At 40.7% G+C, this 20,631-nt stretch overlaps 1 protein-coding gene and 1 pseudogene across 1 annotated transcript in view; one reads left to right on the plus strand and one right to left on the minus strand.

The window, feature by feature from the left end:
• The first annotated feature begins 487 nt into the window (after nucleotides 1–487).
• On the plus strand, nucleotides 488–18,387 carry LOC150040014 (RWD domain-containing protein 3-like; annotated as a pseudogene).
• The window catches only part of LOC150040015 (glutamate receptor ionotropic, delta-1-like), a 62,090-nt gene continuing 59,804 nt past the window's right edge, over nucleotides 18,346–20,631 (minus strand). Inside the window, 1 exon segment of the mRNA XM_090327449.1 lies at nucleotides 18,346–19,136. Coding sequence (XP_090183575.1) covers nucleotides 18,708–19,136 — 429 coding nt within the window. The 3' untranslated portion in view covers nucleotides 18,346–18,707.

The following is a 20,631-nucleotide window of genomic DNA, read 5'->3' on the forward strand; positions in this document are numbered from 1 at the left end:
GAAATGTACAGCTCATATCAAGAATTTAGTATGTATTTTTCAAAAGTGAATTAATTTCTGATTTGGGCATAAAACATTGGGAAAACATCACAGAATGCTGTACTGACTCAATAAAATTTAAGTGGAGTCCACAGTATTTTCTACGATTTTTCTCACTCTACTAGTAACTTGCCATTCCCCATCAAATAGTGGAATTAGGAAGTCACATGCTGTGGTTCATGTGATAATCTACTAAGCAGGAGGCTGGGATATGGAGGATGAGAGATTCAAGGTCAGGCAGAAAGTTCTGTGAGTTTGTCTCCAAAATAGCCAGCAAAAATTAGGATATATGGCTCAAGAATTAGAGTGTCAGCAAAGCAAGCATGTCAAGTGAGCATGAGGCCCTGAGTTCAAACATTAATGAAATAGCCAGCAAAAATTAGGATATATGAGTGGCCGTGAGGCCGAGCTGCTCCCGGCCTGGTGACGGCAGCCGCCGGAAGAGGACATGGTGGCGCTGGTGTGCGAGGAGCTGGAGGCTTTGGCGGCGATTTTCTGCGGGCTCCATGAGTGGGAGGTGTTGAGCCGCTCAGGTGAAGACCCCGAGGCTGTCAGCCTCCACTGTTCTCCCCGCGGCCTGGCCGGGGGGCCCGCCCCGTGCTCCTCCCCCCCTGGCCCTGGCGTCCGAGACCTGGGCCCCTTCCCTGAGGCCTTGAAACAGATGGGACTGTGTTCAGAATCCACACAAAGGCTGAAGGACTTGGAGATGTGGATATACCCTGAGAGTCGGTATTCCAGTTACCTGCCACCTACCCCTTGTGCCTGCCCAGAATCTCAATTAACTCTGAACTCCTGACCAGGGCCCAGTGTGAGACTGGGAAAGACATGCTACTCGAGCAAGCAGAGACCCTCCTGTCAGAACCTATGGGTCATGAGCTGGTCCTCTGGCATCAGCAGAATCTCCGGCATATCCTCAACCAGCCAGAACCCAGAAAGGGCAGCAGCCAGGATGCTTTTGCAGTCAGCCCGACCATGGATGATGGATTGTGGCTGGCTCTTTTGCATCTAGATCCTATGAGAGCAAAGACTAAATACATCAGAACTGTGCAGAAATGGGCTTCTGATTTAAGGCTCACAGGAAGACTGGTGTTCATGGGTAAAGTAATACTGATTTTACTGCAAGGACACAGAAGCAACATCAAGGAGTACCTGATGCTGCAGAAAATCTCCAAAGTCGATGTGGACTCAAGTGGAAAGAAATGCAAAGAGAAAATGGTTAGTGTACTATTGGAAACAAAAGTACAGATAGAACATACAAGGTTTCTGGCATTTGAAGTCAAAGAATATTGAGTGTGGGATGACTTACAAGGTATACAACAAATTGTATTGTATTGTTGTTGTATACAACAAATTACCTTAAAAGTGAAGGAGAAATAAAAAGTTTCTCAAACAAAACTTTAAGAAATTTATTGCCAGTAGACCTGTCTTGCAGGAAATGTTAAGAGAAGTTTTTCAGGGTGAAGGAAAATGATAAAATCAGAATCTCAAATCTAATAAACAAAGGAAGAAAATGAAATAAATAAGCATGAGTAAAGTAAAAATCTTCTTTGTCTTCTTAAATCTGACAATTTGTGCAAAATAATAATAGCAGCAACATTTCCAATGCTAATACCTTATTTATAGGTGAAATAAATTTTGGCAATGATACAAAGAATGAGAATGAATTGAAAGTCTTGCTATCAGAAGTTATTGGCCCTAACATGGGGGTGGCATTTGAAACTGAGTTTATATTGATGTGAATGAATGACCCCAAACACCAAGGAAAGTTAAAACAGTAATAAGAAAAAACTCCCAATGAAACCAGGTAAGATTCAGGTGCAAGTAGTTTACACCTATAATCCTAGTTACTTTTGAGACAGAGATGTAGAGAATTGCATTTAAGGGCCAACTGGAGCATGACTGAGAAAACTTCTTGACCAATACCTTAGAATAATGGCTCACATTTGTCATAACAACTATATGGAAGACTGAGATCAGGATGACTGTCGTTCCAGGATATTCCAGGCAAATTTTCATGAGCCCGTCATCTTAACAGAAAAAGTTGAATGTGTTTATCATTTCAGCCACAGCATGGGAATCAGAAATAGAGGAAACATGGTCAAGTCTGACATGGATGAAAAGAGTAAGTAATAAGTTCATCTTGACTCAAGAGGAATGACACAAGGGGTAGAGCACATGCCTACCAAGTATAAGTGCTTGAATTCAAAACTCTAATATCAAAATAAAAACATAAAACACAGAAACAAATGGAAGTCAAACATAAACAAAGGCAACAAATAAAAGTGGTAAGAAATATGGTAAATATTTACCAAGTAGGTTAATAATTACTGCAAATATTAATCAAATGAGATTGCCAGAATAAATAAGGAAACAAGACCCAATTATCTGCTGCGTAGAAGAAACAAACCTTAAATATTAAATACATAAATATTAGAATTAAAGGAAGGCAGCAAGATATATCATACTGATTATAAAATAGAAGCTATATTAATTAAATAACAGACCAGATCAGGAAATATATCAAAAATCAAGAGAGACTCTACATAATAATAAAGGAGAGTTTCAAGATGACAAAACAATCCTTACTGTGTGTATACTTGCAGATAGAAGGTGAAGATATATGAAGGAAAATCTAAGGCTATATAGATTAACCAACTGGTAGAGTTGAAGAATTGAACACTACTTTATCAGAAATAGGCAAATTCAGCAGACAACAGATCAGCAAGGCCAGAGTTACAATCAATACCACATCAATCAACTTTACATGTTACACACCAATGAATTACTTGATGTTAAAACAAAGCAAAATACAGATTCTGGTCTAGCTCTTACATAGATACATTAAGATAAACCACATTCTAGATCATTAAAAACCAAGAAAAATGTAAAAACCAGATATCTCAGAATATTTGAACATAGGCCACAATAGAATTAAACCAGAAATCAATAACAAAAGAATAGCTGAAAAGTCCCAAATATTTGAAGACTGCAGAACACATTTTTAAATAACATTTGGTTCGATAAAGAAATCTCAAGAGAAATTTATAAATATTTTGAACTATATTAAAATCAAAGTACAACTTATCAAAAATTTCAGGATGCAGCCAAAGTATTTCTTTCAGTGAGACTTATCACATTTAATGCACACTTTAGTACAAAGAAAAACAATGAATAATCTATGCTTCTGCCTTAGGAAAATAGAAAAATAATAAATTAAATTCAATGTAAGTAGGAAAAATAATAAAATTTAAAGCAAAAGTTAATGAAATTGAAGTAAGAACTGAGTAAAGAAAAATCAACAAAGCCAAAAGCTAATCCTTTGAAATTATAAATGTAATTGATAAGCCTTTGGTCATTTTCAGAGTTAAAGTAGACAAAAATAGTAATATAATTGGGGAAAAGGAACAATTTCATAGACCTTAAAAAATGGCAAAAATACTATAAATGCAGTCTGCCTATAAATTTGATAAGTGCAGTACACAAGTTCTGAAAAGAGTCAGCTGCCTAAATGCACACAAAAAAAGTAAAAAATCCGGCTATGAATCTATAGTTAATGCCTATTACCCTAGCTAGTCCAGAGAATGAGAACAAGGGAATGAAGTGCAAGTGTAGATGAAGTGGTAGAGCACTAGTCTTGAGCAAAAAGCGAAGGAACCAAGCGCAGACCCTGAGTTCAAGTCCCGGTATTGTTACACACACACACACACACACACACACACACACACACACACACACACACACACACAAATGCAACCAGACTAGCAAAGCAAAGAAATCAGAGGATACCTTAGAAAAAGGAATTAGAAAATTGTTTTCCTTTACAGATGGTGTGTTACTCTATTTGGGCATTCAGAAAGGAAAGACAACCCACAAATATGGAGAAATATTTTTTCTTTTTCTTTTTTCTTACTCCCCTTCCTTTTATATTCCTACTAGCATTAATTAGTTGTACAAAGAGATTTTGTTTTGACATGACCATATAGGTGAACAATATCCATTTTTAAGATTCATCTCCTCCATCACTTGACATTTCTGATGAAAGACTGTTATTGGAGATACATAAAGTCTTAATCTCAACAAAAAATAATTTAAAAATGATGAAAAATAGTTAAAAGTTCCCAAAAGAGATCTCAGGAAAGACATGATGGAGGTTGCAAAGAAGCATGTAAAGAAAAGCTCTGCCTCATATATCATTAGTCCATTGCAGTGAAAGCAACAAGCAGATAAGAACAAATCCTTTTCTAAATGGCTACCCCCTAGTTAGAGTTATTATTCAGTGGTGGAGCACCTGCCCACATAGTCCAAGCCCCTGAGTTCAAACGCCAACACTGTGAAAGTAAGTGAACAAGTAAATAAACAAGTAAACAAGTAATCCAAAATCGATCACACTGACACTACGACATGTGAAACAATAGCAGCTCTCATTGGCTGAAGAATTATTAAGGTGATACAACCACTTTAGAAGACAATATGACCATTTCTGACAAAGATAAGCTTTCTCATCACAGAACACAGCAATCAAGCTCCTCAGTGTTCCATTCATTTACTCACATGTATTGGAAACAGGATGCCTCCAGAAAACTCTCTGTGCATGTTGATAGCAGCTTTATACACACCTGTTAAGTCTGGGAAGAATGACAATGATCCTTAGAAGGTAAATAGTAAATTGTGACACACCCAGTCCATGGGATATTATTCAGTACTAAAATGATTTGCACTCTCAAGCCACGGAAAGATGTAGAGGAGTATTCGATATATATTGCTAAGTGAAAGAAGCCAGACTAGAGTCTATCTAGGTGACATTTTGGTAAAAGGTAAGAACTAAGTGACTTGAAGAAAAATCAAGTTTGCCGCAGCTGGGAACAGAGCGAAGAGTCAGATCATGAAAATTTTTAGGCAATGAAAATATCCTGGCAGGCATCACGGATATGAGTCCCCATATCTGTGGTTTGAGCATGCCTGTGTGTCTTCTCCAAACTTCATGTGTTAAAAGTTCATGTCCTAGGTTAAGGGTTTTACAGGTAGGATGTGTGTGTGTGTGTGTGTGTGTGTGTGTGTGTGTGTGTGTGTGCAAGCATGCATGTGCGCCAGCCTTGGGACTTAAACTTAGGGTCTGGCTGCTATCACTGAGCGTTTGTACTCAAGGATAGCACTCTAGGACTTGAGCTATAGCTCCACTTACGGCTTTTTTGTGGCTAATTGAACGTGGGAGTCTCATAGGCTTTCCTTCCCAGGCTGACTTTGAATCACAGTCCTTAGATCTCTGCTTCCTGTGTATCTGGGGTTATAGGCATGAGGCACTGGTGCTTGGTTCTTTAGGCAGGACCTTTTAAGAGATCATTGGATCATGAGAATTTCTCCTCTCATGAGCAGAGTTAATGTTACAACCATACCATTCTGGTACGTGGTGCTACTTATGAAGCTCTGTATTTTTAAGGGAACTTATGACAGAAGTCTCTATAATTTCCATCCACTTGTACCTAAATGTGCTCCTGTAACTACTATTATCAGAATAGTATATGAAACATGGAAATCTTAAACACTTAAATAAAAAGCTGAGCTATGGTGGCTCACTTTCTTAAGCGTAACTACTAAGGAGGTTGATAACTGAGGAATGCATTTTGAAAAGAGTTTGGATCTCCAATTAACCAGCAAAAAAGCCATAAGTGGAGCTGTAGCTCAAGTGGTAGAGTGCTAGCCTTCAACCAAAGCTCAGGGACAGCCCCAGGCCCCAAGTTCAAGCCTCAAAACTGGCACATAAACATGTTTGTGCACACATATGCACTCATGCACACACAAACACAAACACACAATTCTGAAACAACCATTACTTAAAAATAATGAAGACAGCCCTAAGTGTAAGTAGGATTGATCAAAGAAAAAAAGCCATACTTAATGTGGAAAAATAACTACGTTAAAGAGGTTTTTTATATGAGAAATGGAAAACTATAATGGCAGAAATTCCAGGTTTTAGTGAAAAATGTTTAAATGAAAAGCCAAGGCACAGAAGAGAAAAGAGACATTAGCTAAACTATTACCTACATTGATAAATGCTAACTCATACAATGTACCTTGACAATAGGGCCAAATTAATTCATGTGCATCCCTAAAAATATCATAATGAAGCTTCTTACTTTGAGCAATTAATAAATATTAACAAAATGCAGTACCATTCATGTCTACATTAAGATCATATGCAGAAATATTGAAGACATATCAAATCAATTCAAAAAATCTCAAAACATGCACTTCCAATTTTCATACAGTGTCAAAGACCGCCCCTAACATTTGTGGAATATACTCACTTAAAAAAGAGAAAGGGGTCCGGGAGTTTGGCCTAGTGGTTAAAGTGCTTGCCTAGCATGCATGAAGACCCGGGTTCGATTCCTCCGTACCACATACGTAGAAAAAAAAGCCGGAAGTGGTGCTGAGGCTCAAGTGGTAGAGCTCTAGCCTTGAGAAAGTCCAAGTACTCAGGCCCTGAGCTCAAGCCCAGGACTGGCAAAAAAAAAAAAAGAGAGAAAGGGGCTGGGAATTTGGCCTAGTGGTACAGTGCTTGCCTAGCATGCACGAAGACCCTGGTTTGATTCCTTGGTACCAAGCTACTCAGAAGGCTGAGATTTGAGGATAAAGGTTCAAAGCCAGCCCCAGTACTAAAGAACCTGAGACTCTCTATCTCCAATTAATCGCTAGAAAATGGGACGTGGGGCTATGGCTCAAGGGGTAGGGAAGTAGCCTTAAGCTGAAGAGCTCAGGAACAGCACCCAGGCCCAGAGTTCAAGCCCCATAACCCACAAAAAGGAAAAAAGAAAGAAATAGGACAATCTTGATCCTGAGCTTTCAGTTCTATTAATAACATCTGTTCATCAGATTATATCAGAAATAGTACATTGAAAAAGCAAGTCCTGGTGTGGTAGCAAAAAGAGTATTCAACTAAGCCCACAAAAACGGACCCATGCTATTAACACTTTGCAAATGCAAACTGAAATCACCATTAGGCATGCTACATTCTTACTAGAATTTTAAAAAAACAATACTAAAACTACAGAATATAGCCATTGTTAGTTCCGAAGCAGAACAACTTCAACTCCCCAGCATTACAGGTAAAATGCATAAATCAGCACAACTCTTTCTGAAAACTTTTTAGCAGCATCTACATAAAGCCAAACATAAGCATATTGATGATTCAGAAATTCAACAGAGAGGGATACACAAATCTACCCAACTCGTATGCAAAAATCTCCTCTGGGGACACTGTTTGAAATCATTTGGGCTGAGAACAACTTGGAAATCTACCAAAAATAGAATGCGGAAATGTTGGCATATTTATACAGTGAGATCCTTCACAGCAATGAAAAGGAGTTTCACACTTAAATATAGATAAATCTTTAAAGTCAATGGCAAGTTAAAAATGGGTGAAGCAATATTCAGAAGACAATATGTTGGAAATGAACTTTGCCACTTGGGAGAGGGTGAGGGGAGGGAAAGTGGGAGAAAAACATGAGAAGAGGTAACAATGTTCAAAAAATAATGGACTCACTGCCTTATGACCTTATGCAACTGGAACCCCTCTATACATCACCCTGACAATAAAATTTGTTTGAAAAGCAAACAAAACATTATCATTGAGGACATATGCAGGAATGATATTCACATGTAGTTTGAAATCTTAGTAGTACCTTTTGAAATCTAGAGGAATCCATTCGGCAGTGGCAAAAAGTGGCAGGAAGTCTGGTCCTGTGTTTCTTTTTGACTAAGGGCTACACTTGAGCATTCACTTTGTGGAAAATGAACTGAACTGTATATTTAGAGTCTCTGTATCTGTCTGCATGCATTTTAGGATTGCTTAATATATAGTATAATTAATACAATATACTGTAATAATATAGTATGACAATATAATATAGTATAACACTATAATATGGTACAGACTCATAATAACAGTATAATATAATATGTATTATGTTACTATACAAGTCTTGTAGTTGAAGCCTATGTGACAATATTTCCTTTACTAGCAATGACACTTTTACTGTGGGTCTAGTAACCTAATGGAAACAATGGGTGCTTTATTTCAAACATGTATTTGTAACTATATTCCAACTTTTATTGTTGTGCTCTTAAACCAGGGGCCTGAGCACTGTCCCTCAAGTCCTCTTGAAGTACACCTTTCTTCACTTTCTTTGCCTTATCGAGGGTTAATTGGATAAGAATTTCAACAACTTTTCTGTCAGGGCTGGCTTTGAACTTCAATCCTTAGATCTCAGACTCCTGAGTAGCTAGGATTTCAGGTGTGAGTCACCAACACCCAGCTGTCTTCACTTTCTTAATTCATCCTTAAAGATACAAGTGCAACTCTCATTGTGTAGACTTTGTAGCTGCAAAAGTGGATGGTCATAAAAGTAAAATGATTTAACATATGGTAATACAACTAGAAAAATAGAAGAATCTTTCAAACATCTTTCTGAGTCTAAATCAATCACTAGGCCCTCGGTAGCTCCACACTTTCAGATTCCTGAGGATTTCATGTATGAGAATGGCCCTTCATAGACCCAAAATACAACCACCCATATAATCACACAAAGAGACATATGTTTATATACACCATTTAGTTGAGAAAAGTAGAGTTTATGTAGAAGTCAATTTCCTTGGCAAAACAAGCAATGAACAGATAGTTTAACAAAATGGATTTCAGAAGCTGAAATGGGAATGTAAGAGGAAGGTAGTGGAAAGGAGTAGATGAATGGAAAAGGACACATGGGACCACATGCAGACATATGTGATGTCAGATATACGAAATGTGTTCCAGGGAGGGGAAAACCAGTATATGGGGAGAATGAAACAAGTGGTGATGAATCAGGAAATACTGGACAATTAGATCATCATATTAAAATGGGAACAACCTTTTGAGATTCACGGGGAAAAATACATTTCTTAAAAAGCACGGCATTTCACAGATTAGTGCTCTGTTGAGGAGCATCATACTATCTCAACTGTAAAACAGCAGCCCAATGTTTCCTCATGAATGTCACACTGTCCTTTGTGCTCACCCTCTCCATCAAGCCTGTAGCCTCAGTGTCGCAGGCTCAGAGCTCCCTACGTGTGGAAGATAACCCTCTGCCTGGCTGCCTTGTGTCTGCATCTTCTGAACACAAGGTAGGTACCTAGGGTGGAAATATCATGAGTGTTCTTTACACTGATGGGCTATTTAAATGATTTGGAGATAACAACTTAATGGACCTAAATTTCATTGCCTGCATTTGTTAACAATAGTAATTATGTTCTGGGGAAAGATCTCTGGTCATAAAAGAAATGCAAATCAAAACAACTCTAAGATTCCACCTCACTCCAGTTAGAATGGCCAGGATCAAGAAAACTAATAAAAACAGATGCTGGAGGGGATGTGGCCAGGAGGGATGCCTACTACACTGTTGGTGGGAGTGCAAACTCATTCAACTACTATGGAAAGCAGTATGGCAGTTCCTCAAAAGACGAAACATAGAGCTCCCCTATGACCCAGCAATTCCAATACTTGGCATTTACCCAATCATCCAGAAACAAGGACATACTAAATCCACCAGTACAACAATGTTCATTGCAGCACTATTTACCATAGCAAAGATACGGAGCCAACCTAGATGTCCCTCAGTTGATGAATGGATCAACAAGATGTGGTATTTGTACACAATTGAATTCTATGTTGCTGCCAGAAAGAACAACATCGCCCCATTTGTTAGGAAATGGAAAGACTTACAAAAAATCATATTAAGTGAAGTAAGCCAGACTCAAAGGAAAATAGGCTCAATGGTTTCCCTCATTTGTCATAATCAGTAGAAACCTTGGGCTCTACTAGCAGAGATTTGCAATATAGCAAAACCTTGATACAAACGGCCGTGTAGTAGGACGCTAAATGAAATGATCTCTAGGATATAGAAACATAAGCCACATAATGAATGATTGTTGTTCTTAATGTACTATGTTATCTCTCATCTCTTTTGCTGTCCCTTGATTATCTCATATTGTTACAGTATCTCACTTTGTTACCTGATATATCGGATATATTTGTATTTGGTTATTTGTAATTGGATAGGGAATGGGGGAAAACAAGATGAGGGGTGGAGGTGGGGGGGAGGGAATTGGGGACCAAGACATGTGAAAGGGTATCAATGTATGGGAATTAATGCACCATCTATCTGGCAAATATCACGTAGCCCTTTTATTAATTACAATTTAAAAAACAGTAATTTTATTTCTATCAATTCTGGTTAAAGTTTGACAATCTGTCTGAATTGCAATTGATTACTTTCCTTCTCCATTAAATGCAATAATAAAAACATAAAAAAAAAAGAATGAGTTAATTCTCTTAGGAAATGATAGCCATAGAATTCATGTGATTTGTATTCTTTCCTTCTCCTCTGCTATAATGAATGTCTAATTCCCTTCCTTTGCCCCTAACACACACACACACACACACACACACACACACACACACACACACACTCTCTCTCTCTCTCTCTCTCTCTCTCTCTCTCTCTCTCTCTCTCTCTCTCTCTTTCTTCATACCTATTGTCCATCCTTCCCTACTTTGTTACTGGGGAGATAGTTACAGGAGATATCTCAGTATGCTTCCCCATGGTCCTCTGCTCCTGAGCTTGGCAGAGGTTAGAGGAGAAGGGTGGTAGACTGGTCTAGTCAGTCAGAGTATATTTTCCACTAACAACAATGTTGGTGGGTCTTCATTAGATGGTTCATTTCCAGAGCATGATTTAGCCTCCATCCAACAGCTTTTCCCGCAGTTAGAAACCTTGTTTCTACCTACTGCCCCACCTCCATCTTCGGTAGCTAGGACACACTGCTGTTTCTAGCCCTACGCTTCTCTGCTTTCTGACTGATTTCTCCTTATTTATCTTTCTGAATAGTCTCCCTCTGTCACTCCATCAGTGTTAATGTGCTGTCTCTTTCTTAGCATGCAGGATCCTTATATCAGTACATAGCATCCCACTCTGTCATTTTCTCCTAAATGTGACAAGCGCCATCTACATGAGATAACTCAGCCCAGTCTAGGTGACAAGTTGCTGAATGAGAAAGAATTCAACCACTGTGGTGGGTTTCGTGCCTCAAGTAAAGGCAGAAGCTGAAATACCAGCACAGAGCAAGTGCAAAATCATCTCAGCACACCTATTTCTTTTGCATCCAGGTCCTGAGGCTTGAATTCACCATCTGGCTACTGTCTCTGAGATTTTTGTGCTCAAGGCAAGTGCTTGACTTCTTGAACCACAGTTCCACTGTCAGCTTTTTGGTGGTAAAGAAGAGTCTTGTGGAGTTTTCTACCTAGACTGGCTTTGAACCACAGTCTTCTGATCTCATCCTCCTGAGCAGCTGGGATTACAAGCAGCTTACCCACACCTGGCTACTCACATGTCATTTCTGGATAAACTGAAAGCTTAGAAAACCCTCCTGCATTGCTTTCTGCTCAGAATTCTCATTATAAACCTGCCTAAAGGAGCCTAAAAACATCTATGCAAAAGCTGAAATGTTGAGCTAACTGAATTCTTTCAACAGATTCACTGGTTCATCACTATTTTTTAAGTTTAGTCCTCCACAGTCTCACAAGGATAAACGCACAACTTTCTTGCCAGCAAATAGCATGAATGGCTTGTAGTCTGATTTGAAGCAGGGCCCTCATTTCCATCTGAAGCCTCCTGAGCAGACTTTACCTTCTTCGTGACTATTGGCATTCTGGTCTGAGCTCCTCCCATCCCCCCCACCTCCTGCAAGTGCTGCTTATAGCATTGCAGGGCCTCTCCATCCCTCATCAGCCAACGTTTCCAAAGTCTTCTCACTAAGTAGTTTCTAAGGCTTGTGAGCTACCTGGTCAGGTAAGCAAAGCCATGATCCAGATTTCTCTGGTATTAATTCTCTTTGTTAGACTTTTCATCTCTGTGACAAAATAGCTGACAGAAGAAAAGGAAGAAGGGCTTATTTTCACCCATACCTTCAGAGGTTTCATTCCATCATGTTAGAGAGAGCTGGTAGAATGAAACAGGAAGCAGAGAGGAAATGCCTGATTTTTTTAAAAATTTTTTCCTCCTGTATTCCAACCAGGTTCCCAGCTGGTAAGATTGGTACTACCCATATCCAGGGCAATTTCTACCTCCCCTCCCCACTCTTGTTAATTAATCCTCCTTAGAAATTCTTTCAGAGACACACCCAACAGCATGCTTTACTAATCTCCCGGAGATTTTCAGTCAAAATATGTGGCCAATAAAGAGGAACAACCAGCTTAGTATCATGCCTGTAATCCTAGCTACTCAGGAGGCTAAAAACCAAGGATCATAGTTCAAGGCCCACCCTGAAAGATAAATCTGTGTGACTCATCTCCAGTTGATCAGCAAAAAGCAGGGTGTATACATGTGGCACAAAAAATAGGTGTCAGCCTTTAAAGAAAAAATTAAGCAAGATCACAAGGTTCTGAGTTCAAGACTCAGTACTGAAACAAAATATTAATGATTAATAATCACACTCACCGATATGCCCTGAGGCCACGGGAATAAAGGAGTTACAGAGTCCAGTAGAGGACAGGATGGGAATGAAAGCATTATCTCTCAATGAATCTAGGGCCAGGCCTCTTTGAGTTTCCTTTAACTTTAAAATAGTAATTTCTTCCAGATGCTGGAATCCTGACTTCTCAGAAAGCTGAGATCCGAGAACTGTGGGTCAAGGCCAGTGCAGGCAGGAAAGTTCAGGAGAGTCCTATCTCCAATTAACCAGCAGAAAGTCACAAAGTTGAGCTGTGGCTCCACTAGTGATAGAGCACTAGCCTTGAACAACAAGACTAGGGGAAAGCATCCAGGCCTACAGTTCAAGCCCCAGGAAAAAAACAGACAGACATACACAAGAACATAGTAATTTCTGCCTTTCATGGCTGAAACACATGTCTATGTGTTTATAGTACATTCTCTAGAACACAAACCTGATCAATAAACATTCACAGATACAAATATGATCACGGATCTTCTTGTTTGGAGACAACTAGGATGCCTTGAAGACATGAGGCCCAGGGGCTCTGGGTTATAGTCAGAAATTCAGAAGAACGAATGAGGTACAGGAGGCTTGAATGCCAAGGATGCCTGTCAGGAGAGAGGGCTTTGGAGAAGGTATGCTTCCTTCCTCAGCCGCTAATTGCAGAATGCTGCTTGGGTGACAGTTGCATTGGGGCTGGGGTTGGAGTAAGGAAGCTCTGAAAATGACTCTCCTCTCCTGGACTTTATTTCCCCGCTCTGATAAACAGGATTGTTCTGTAATGATGTGCTTTGAAACTCTACATGTGTGTAGCAAGATAGGATGAATACACGTCTGCATAGACCTCAGTGTTTGTGAATGCAATTGTATGTTTATGGCTGGATCTACTTACTCTGAATGTCAGTAAATGTCTATGTGTTGGGGAATGTTTTGTTTGCCTTTGAGCTTCAATGCCTGGTTACCCTGGCAACTGTATGCTAGATGCTTCCAACAACTGAGCCCTCCTTGAATGATATTTGGTTGTTCATCTTAAGCAATCATGACCTCTCTGCTGCTTCGTCTTCCAGATCCTGTCCACTTTGCTATTGCAAATTTACATCGATAGAATACTTTTGTTTCACTTTTTTGTTTTGTTTTATATATTTCCTTGCTGCAAAGAGGAAAGACATAGAGTACTATCTCTGGAGCTCAGTAGCCAAGGTCAAGCTCAGATATGAGAGAATGAAGGCTACAGGGGCTGGAGGTGATTAGAGATTACTGACAATTATCTCCTCTTTTGTAGGTGGTGACTACTTGCTCAGGTAATGTATCTAAAATATACACACTTCTCTCATAAATAATCTGTTCTGACTGAAATGCCTCTGAGAGGGAAAAATAAGATAATGATTAAAGAAGGAAAGGGTTATTATCTAGAGATTCTTGGTACGAAGGATGAGGAATAGAATCAGATATAATTTCACTTATTAGAAACAACTAATGGCATAAAATAAAAGAAATGTTTTAGGTATTTTAAAAATGTTGTATTAGGAACAGACACACTGACTCAGTTACCATGGCTAAAGCAAAGAAAAGGTCAGTTACATTTTGGGGCTTTTATCTAATCTTGTGTTGCTAGACCTAGGAGCAAAATACAAGGCTTTAAAGGCATCCATGCTAATTCCTTATGGGAAAGGAAGTGGACTGAAAAAGAAGGTATAAGCATATGATTAACTAACCCCTCAGCTCTGGAAGCCAAAGGTCAGACAAAAACCCCACACTATCCATTAGAAATTGTTTATCTTTATTATGAAATAAAATATATAAGTGTATCTGAAATATAACTATTACATTTAATAATATTTCTATTAGGCACTATTAAAGACTTTCAAATGGAAAAGCAGGGATCACAGGACACAAACACTCTATTCATCTCATCATCACGGCCTTTACACCTAGTGAGGCCTATAACCTAGTGAGGTTATTATTCTTCTCTTTGTGTCACTGCTCTCTTTCAGAGCTTGAAAAGACAAAAAAAATAATAATAACACAGAATGACTTTTTCCTTACTAGTATGATTTGTGGGACCTAGAATTTAAGACCTGAGCTCCTTCATTAAGAAAATAGAGCCCTTCGGGGAATGGGTTCCTGACTAGCCACATCTGCTTATACAGAAGATTTGGAAAAGACTTTACTTTGTTCCTCATCTCTATTCTGAAAAGCTTGCCCCAAACATTGGACATTGTCCCTAATGTAAGTGCTAAAGAAGTAGGAGAAGTTCCAGCTGTTTTCCCTCTAGTTCCTGTAAGCAGAGAGATCTCATTATGTTGTCAACCCCCTTACATTAACCTGATTTAACATGCAGCCTTTACTAGGCTCGTTCTCTTCATGAATATCCAAAAGTCAGTGAGAACATTAGGGTCTAGAAAGCACAGCCACTTGGGAGTGGGAAAGGAGGATTCCAGGACCATGGAAAAGGCTAAATCCATAAGAGAAAGACTTACAAGGACCTTAGACAAAGCCAAATAATAAGTAGCCAAATTGGAAATCTTCCCTTAGGCTCTGAGACCTAACTGTTATAGACACAGGACTGATGTATTGTCAAAGTTCATAAAGGAATGAGAGAAACAAGCAAGTCAACAGGCATTAAATGTGTACTCACTGTTTATGGCCCACTTTCCCCTAAGTATCCAAGAACTCAGCTAACCTTTTGTGCCTGTACTGGGGCTTGAACTAAGGGCCTCGTGATCTTCCTTGGCTTTTTCCACTAAAGGATGGTACTCTACCACGTGAGCCACATCTCCACTTCTAGCATTGTGCTGGTAAATTGGAGATAAGAAGACTTTTCTCCTCTGACTTTAAACTGCAAATCTCAGGCTGAGCAGTACAGAGGCACAGGACACCAATGCCCAGCTAGGAACTCAATATTTGAAAGGAAACCAAAGCTTAGAGTTGGTACCAAACATGACCCTGGCTAATAACAAGAGATCCTGGGTAACTCTGAAAGAGAAGGTCATGCTACTTAGCCCACAGATAGAACTGAGGCCCACCTGAGGAGAGAAACTTTCTTCAGGATCACACATGCCAACAGGACAGAATTCAGTTCATGGCCACAGCACATCCAGAAACAATCAGACCTCATTTCTTTATCGCAGAGAATAAGAGCATAGGGAACAGACAAGTTTTATTATTAAACAACTTTAATCCAAATGCTGATTATTATTTGTAGTGTCTGAAGGCACAAAATATACCTAAAATGTATGGAATAGTCTAAACAGAGTTATAAATTCAAAAAGCAAAGCATGAAAAAAAGATACATTCTGAGCTGACATAGAAATCTGAGCTGAGAAGATTCTGATTTTTGTTGTTGTTTCCCCCTAGAGAATTTGTTTGAATCTCAATCATTTCCCCTCATGCCAAGAGTAAGAAATTCCAAAAAATAATATAAGAATGGTGAAGAATTAACACCAGGGTTTTTTAAGCAGAATGTTTTCCCTTAACCTCCTCTCTCTCTCTCTCTCTCTCTCTCTCTCTCTCTCTCTCTCTCTCTCTCTCTCTCTCTCTCTCTCAATTTCTTTTTCTCTTTCCACTCCCCCATCCTACACATACATACACACATTCACACATGCACATACACACACACACACACACACACACACACACACACACACACACACACACATGCACCATCTCTTTCCCACACCACCCAAGAAAACATCCTCATTCATGCTAGAACAAATAAAACAGATCATCTCCAGGAAAGAAAATGAAATACATATGGGTATAAGGCAGTGAGACCAAAGTTTGATTTTTCAAATAGAGAAATTATACATAGAGGGGAAATAAACTGACCACCCTGGAAAGGTGTCCCAAAATGCTGATGGAAAGAAGAGAAGCAGGCTCCTTTTTCAGGTTGATAGCAGCCTTACCTATGCTATGCCACATACACCCAGCTCGGAGAGCTATACACTCTGCAGAGATGTCAATGGATCACTCCAGTAGCACTAATACCAGGCAATTCTCAGCATCCAAAGATAAATAACATAATTATAAGCACTCTCTTCCCCAGGGTGCTTTTAACTGACTGTGTGGTACAGCAGTTCCTACAGCTCAATCACATCACTAGGGACTTTAGGAAAGCAATCAATCCTGGGCTGGTTATCAGCCTCATAAACACATCTGTCTCATGACTGCACAAAGGTATAGAAGAAGTAATCAGTAGGACTTGGTATTTCCCCAAGACCACAGACACCGGTTGTTAATACCCTGTTTTCTGCATCCAGTAAGGAGCCCTAGCAGGCACCAGAGGTGAGTTGTATCCTGATTCCTTGATCGATCAGAATCACCTTGATCTTCCAAGAGGAAGAATCAGAAGTGATGCAATCCAGATTCCTCTTTCTCCACTCCTTTTTTCCTCTGGCTCTGTAACTTCTGTTGCTCTAAAATGGGTAATGGAGAGAGTTTTTAAGGTTGGTCTACTCTTATGATATAGGGTTTCCAGCAAGTTCAACAGCTCCAGCATAGCCCTAGAGACTTTCAATTGCTCTTAGAGCACCTGCTCTGGAGTGGAGTCATTGCTTGAGGACTCCTCCTGGCCTAGAAAAGGAGGTAAAGCGTGCATAGAAGGCGACTGCTGGGATTTCACTCTCCTAGCTGCCTTCTAAACACCTAGAGGTAAAACTTAATTTGTGAGGCTGTGAACAATTCCTTTAAGAAGATAGGAATGAGTCCTCATATTACAAAGCTGGGCTTCATTCCCAAGGGTCAAATCTCTTCCTAACTTGGTCTCTTTTTTCTATCCCACTGCTTCACTGTCATCTAGAGCACCTTCTCCACCCCTTCCAACAGATACTTTTACCTAAAATCACAATGCTTCTCTCTACTGCTAGTATTTATGATCCCATTTACCTCTCTCTCCTGGGGCCATAAACTGGGGCTAATACTGAGACTTGAACTCATGGCCTCACTTCTCACTTGTCTTCTCCTCTCAGCCTGGTGTTTACCACTGGAGCCACACCTCCACTTAGAGCTTTTTTTTTTGCTGGTTAGCGGGAAATAAGAGTTAACATGGACTCTTGAATTTGGGCAGCTCTGAGCTTCATTCTATCCTCAGACCTCAGCCTCCTGAGTAGCTAGGATTATAGGCGGGAGCCACCAGGGCTCAGCTGAAGAGTTTTTCTCTACCTGGCTTCTCATTTCATCACTTCGTATGATTTGCATGACCAGCCTCAGGTCTGTCAGTCCTTCAGAGCTTTCCACCAGGCCAATCCCAACTCTGCAAACTCCCTGAGGTAGTACTGGGAATCACCTTACTTCCTCCATCATCTATCTAATGACCTGATTTTTCTGAGTAGGTAAAGAAAGTTGAAAGGAAAAAGACCAGCAGAATGATATTAGAAGATATTGGCATCAAAGCCTTCAGAGATTGTCACTTCAGTGTGGGTATCTTCTCTGAGGTTTAGGGGTCAGATTCCTACTGCACACTGTGGGGTCACACAGTAGGGATACCACCTTGAGCCCTTGATATGGATAGACCAGGACTGTCTTGTTTCCAAGGTACTTTGCTCAGTGCCAGGCTACCAGGAAACAAGGCTAGCCCTATAACACGTGACCCGGTGCTATCAGGTTCCAGACTTGCTCTCCTTTGACTACAATGGACTGAAGAAGGAAATGAGAGATGAAAGGGTGAAGGTGGGAAGCCATGGGGGCCTGGCAGCCCGCAGCATTCAGGGTTGTTCCTCTTTCTTTTCCCCAGCAGAAAGGAGCTGCTTGTCCTGTCACCCTTCCTGCTGTCAGAAAGGCCCAGCAATGGGGGAAGTTCCTTTGGCACTTCAGAATGATCACAAGTAATTTGCCTTTTTATTCATATAGAACAAAATTTACAAAGTCATTCATACAGTTTTTGTATTTTTTTTACTGACTTCAAAAATTGGGAATATTCAAAATACACTTTTACCCCACTCCATTCTGTCATTATTTACAGATATGTACCAGAAAAATGAGTCTCTCTGTGTGTCTGTGTGTGTCTGGCGTGTGTCTATGTGTGTATGTTGAGTGTGTGTGTGTGTGTGTGTGTGTGTGTGTGTGCGTGTGTGTGGTCATTTTCTCGTATTAAAAAGCTCTGCTGGTTGGGTGGGTGGGCTGGGCAGGTGGGAGGGTAGGCGGCGTGGTCAGATGGAAGTGCCATGGGACATATCCAGGGCCTCTGGAAGGACTCCTCCAGGCACGGGCTGAAAGGACATAGGGATGGGGGTCTTCACCAGACTCTGTCAAAACAGCCCCCCATTGGGCGATCTGTGTTTGCACTGAATGGAGGGCATAGTGGCCGAGCTGCTCAGGGGTAGTGGCAGATTGCTGCTGGGCCCTGATGACAGTGTCCGGCTGGTGCCATGGCTGCTTTGCTCAGGCAGAAAGGTGCTGACTGAGAGCTGCGTGTTCTGGTATTCCCTCGTAGGCTCCAGAGCTTGGCTGGGAGCCAGGCTTCCCATCTCCAGGGCTGAGAGCTCAATCGATGCAGGGGAAATCTGCTTGTGAGCAATGTCTTCATCCATGAGGCTGTTTATGCGCCTATGCACCTGCTCCAGGTTCACCTCTTTGTCCTGGGGAGAAAACGCAGGAAGATCAGGAGAAAGCCTTAGCAGTACACTAAGTCTGGCTTGTGGCAGCATCTGCATACCTGAAAGTACTGGCCTGTTTAGCTTGCTGGACAGAGTATTTTCCCTATTGCTCCCACCTCCCTCAAGTAGGTAGTCAACCCTCTGTTGTCTGGGGAATCCATAGGAAGGACACTTGCACTGTGTACCAACAATCCTTCCAGCATGCCTGCTGTACTCATCAGAACCATTGTCATGCCCAGAAGCATCCACCGGGACAAAGCCCTTTCAAGGCCTGGTGGAGACTAAAGCCCAATGGGAATAGAAGATTGGTCTTTCTTCCTCTGGTATGCTCTATGCCTTAACCATTTGAGTTCACAGAGGCTTGATACCATCACCTTGACCTTACGCAAAAGGAGGCTCAGTACAGAGAAGCTCAATGACTTCATCAGAGACCCGAGTCTCCAATCAAGGTATCTGGGAAATGTGGAGCAGGAGAGGGCTTCCTGCTCTCTCACTGAGCGATCTATACATTCAGGGATGCCACGAGTGGTACAAATCCCTATGTGAAAGGCTAACAAGGTTTCTAGGTATGGACCGGGGAAGTGAGGAAAGGCACTTCTCATGGGGTAAGTGACTCTCCTTGTGTCACAAAGGCTTTGAGACTGCCTGGAAAGATATTGTCTCTCTCCATGATGGTCTCACTGTGGTTGGTGGCACCACAGAAGATACTTTGGCTTGTTTATTTGCTCAAAAAAAGAAAAATCTAAAACAGGCCCAAATCACTCTTTTTTGCTTATATTTTTATTGTAATTAATAGAAGGGCAAATCACTCTTTTTAAAGGAGCTTATGCTTTGCCTTCCATGTCAGAAGGCATCAAGATCTAAGTGGTCATACAGCTTGTAAGTTTAAACTGCTTCTTCAGCTGTTTCCCTGTGAAGCCAGTAGAGTGTGGCCTGCTTCTTCTCCCAGGGAAAAGCTTCCCAGATGGGATTAGAAGTTGCAGACCTATTTGTGGGCTGCATACCTTGCCAATAAAGGCAGATGGGGTGTAGCATATACTGCCACCCCTACCTGATGCCACACTCCAAGAGAAACACTGGATCCAAATCCTCTCCAAGGAAAATCTCGTGGGTGGTTCAATGCTGACATCATATGGGACAGAGAAACTCGGACCTTCCGCATTTGGGGAGGGATGATAGAAAGCTTGAGAAATTCAAAAGTCTTGATACACTTTCAGAAAGAAAAAGAAGGAACCCTGCAAAATAATTAATGACTGCTCCAGAGGTTGTTTTGAGCTTCTATGGGGCTGGGTACACAGGAATTTCCTCCAGGAGGCCACCAAGAACATCTGGCCTGTACTTAGATGCAGAGGGCTAACCCCAGGAAGACTCAAATGTTCATTTGCTAGCAGATAAGGTGAAATGCCCTGAAAGCCACTTCCTTCCAAATGCTCCCTGCCATGGAAAAAGGTGCCCATCAGTTCTCTATGCCCCCATG

The sequence above is a fragment of the Megascapheus bottae genome, unplaced genomic scaffold (genome assembly GCF_031878675.1).
Source record: "Megascapheus bottae isolate mThoBot1 unplaced genomic scaffold, mThoBot2.hap1 HAP1_SCAFFOLD_322, whole genome shotgun sequence".
Taxonomy (NCBI): domain Eukaryota; kingdom Metazoa; phylum Chordata; class Mammalia; order Rodentia; family Geomyidae; genus Megascapheus; species Megascapheus bottae.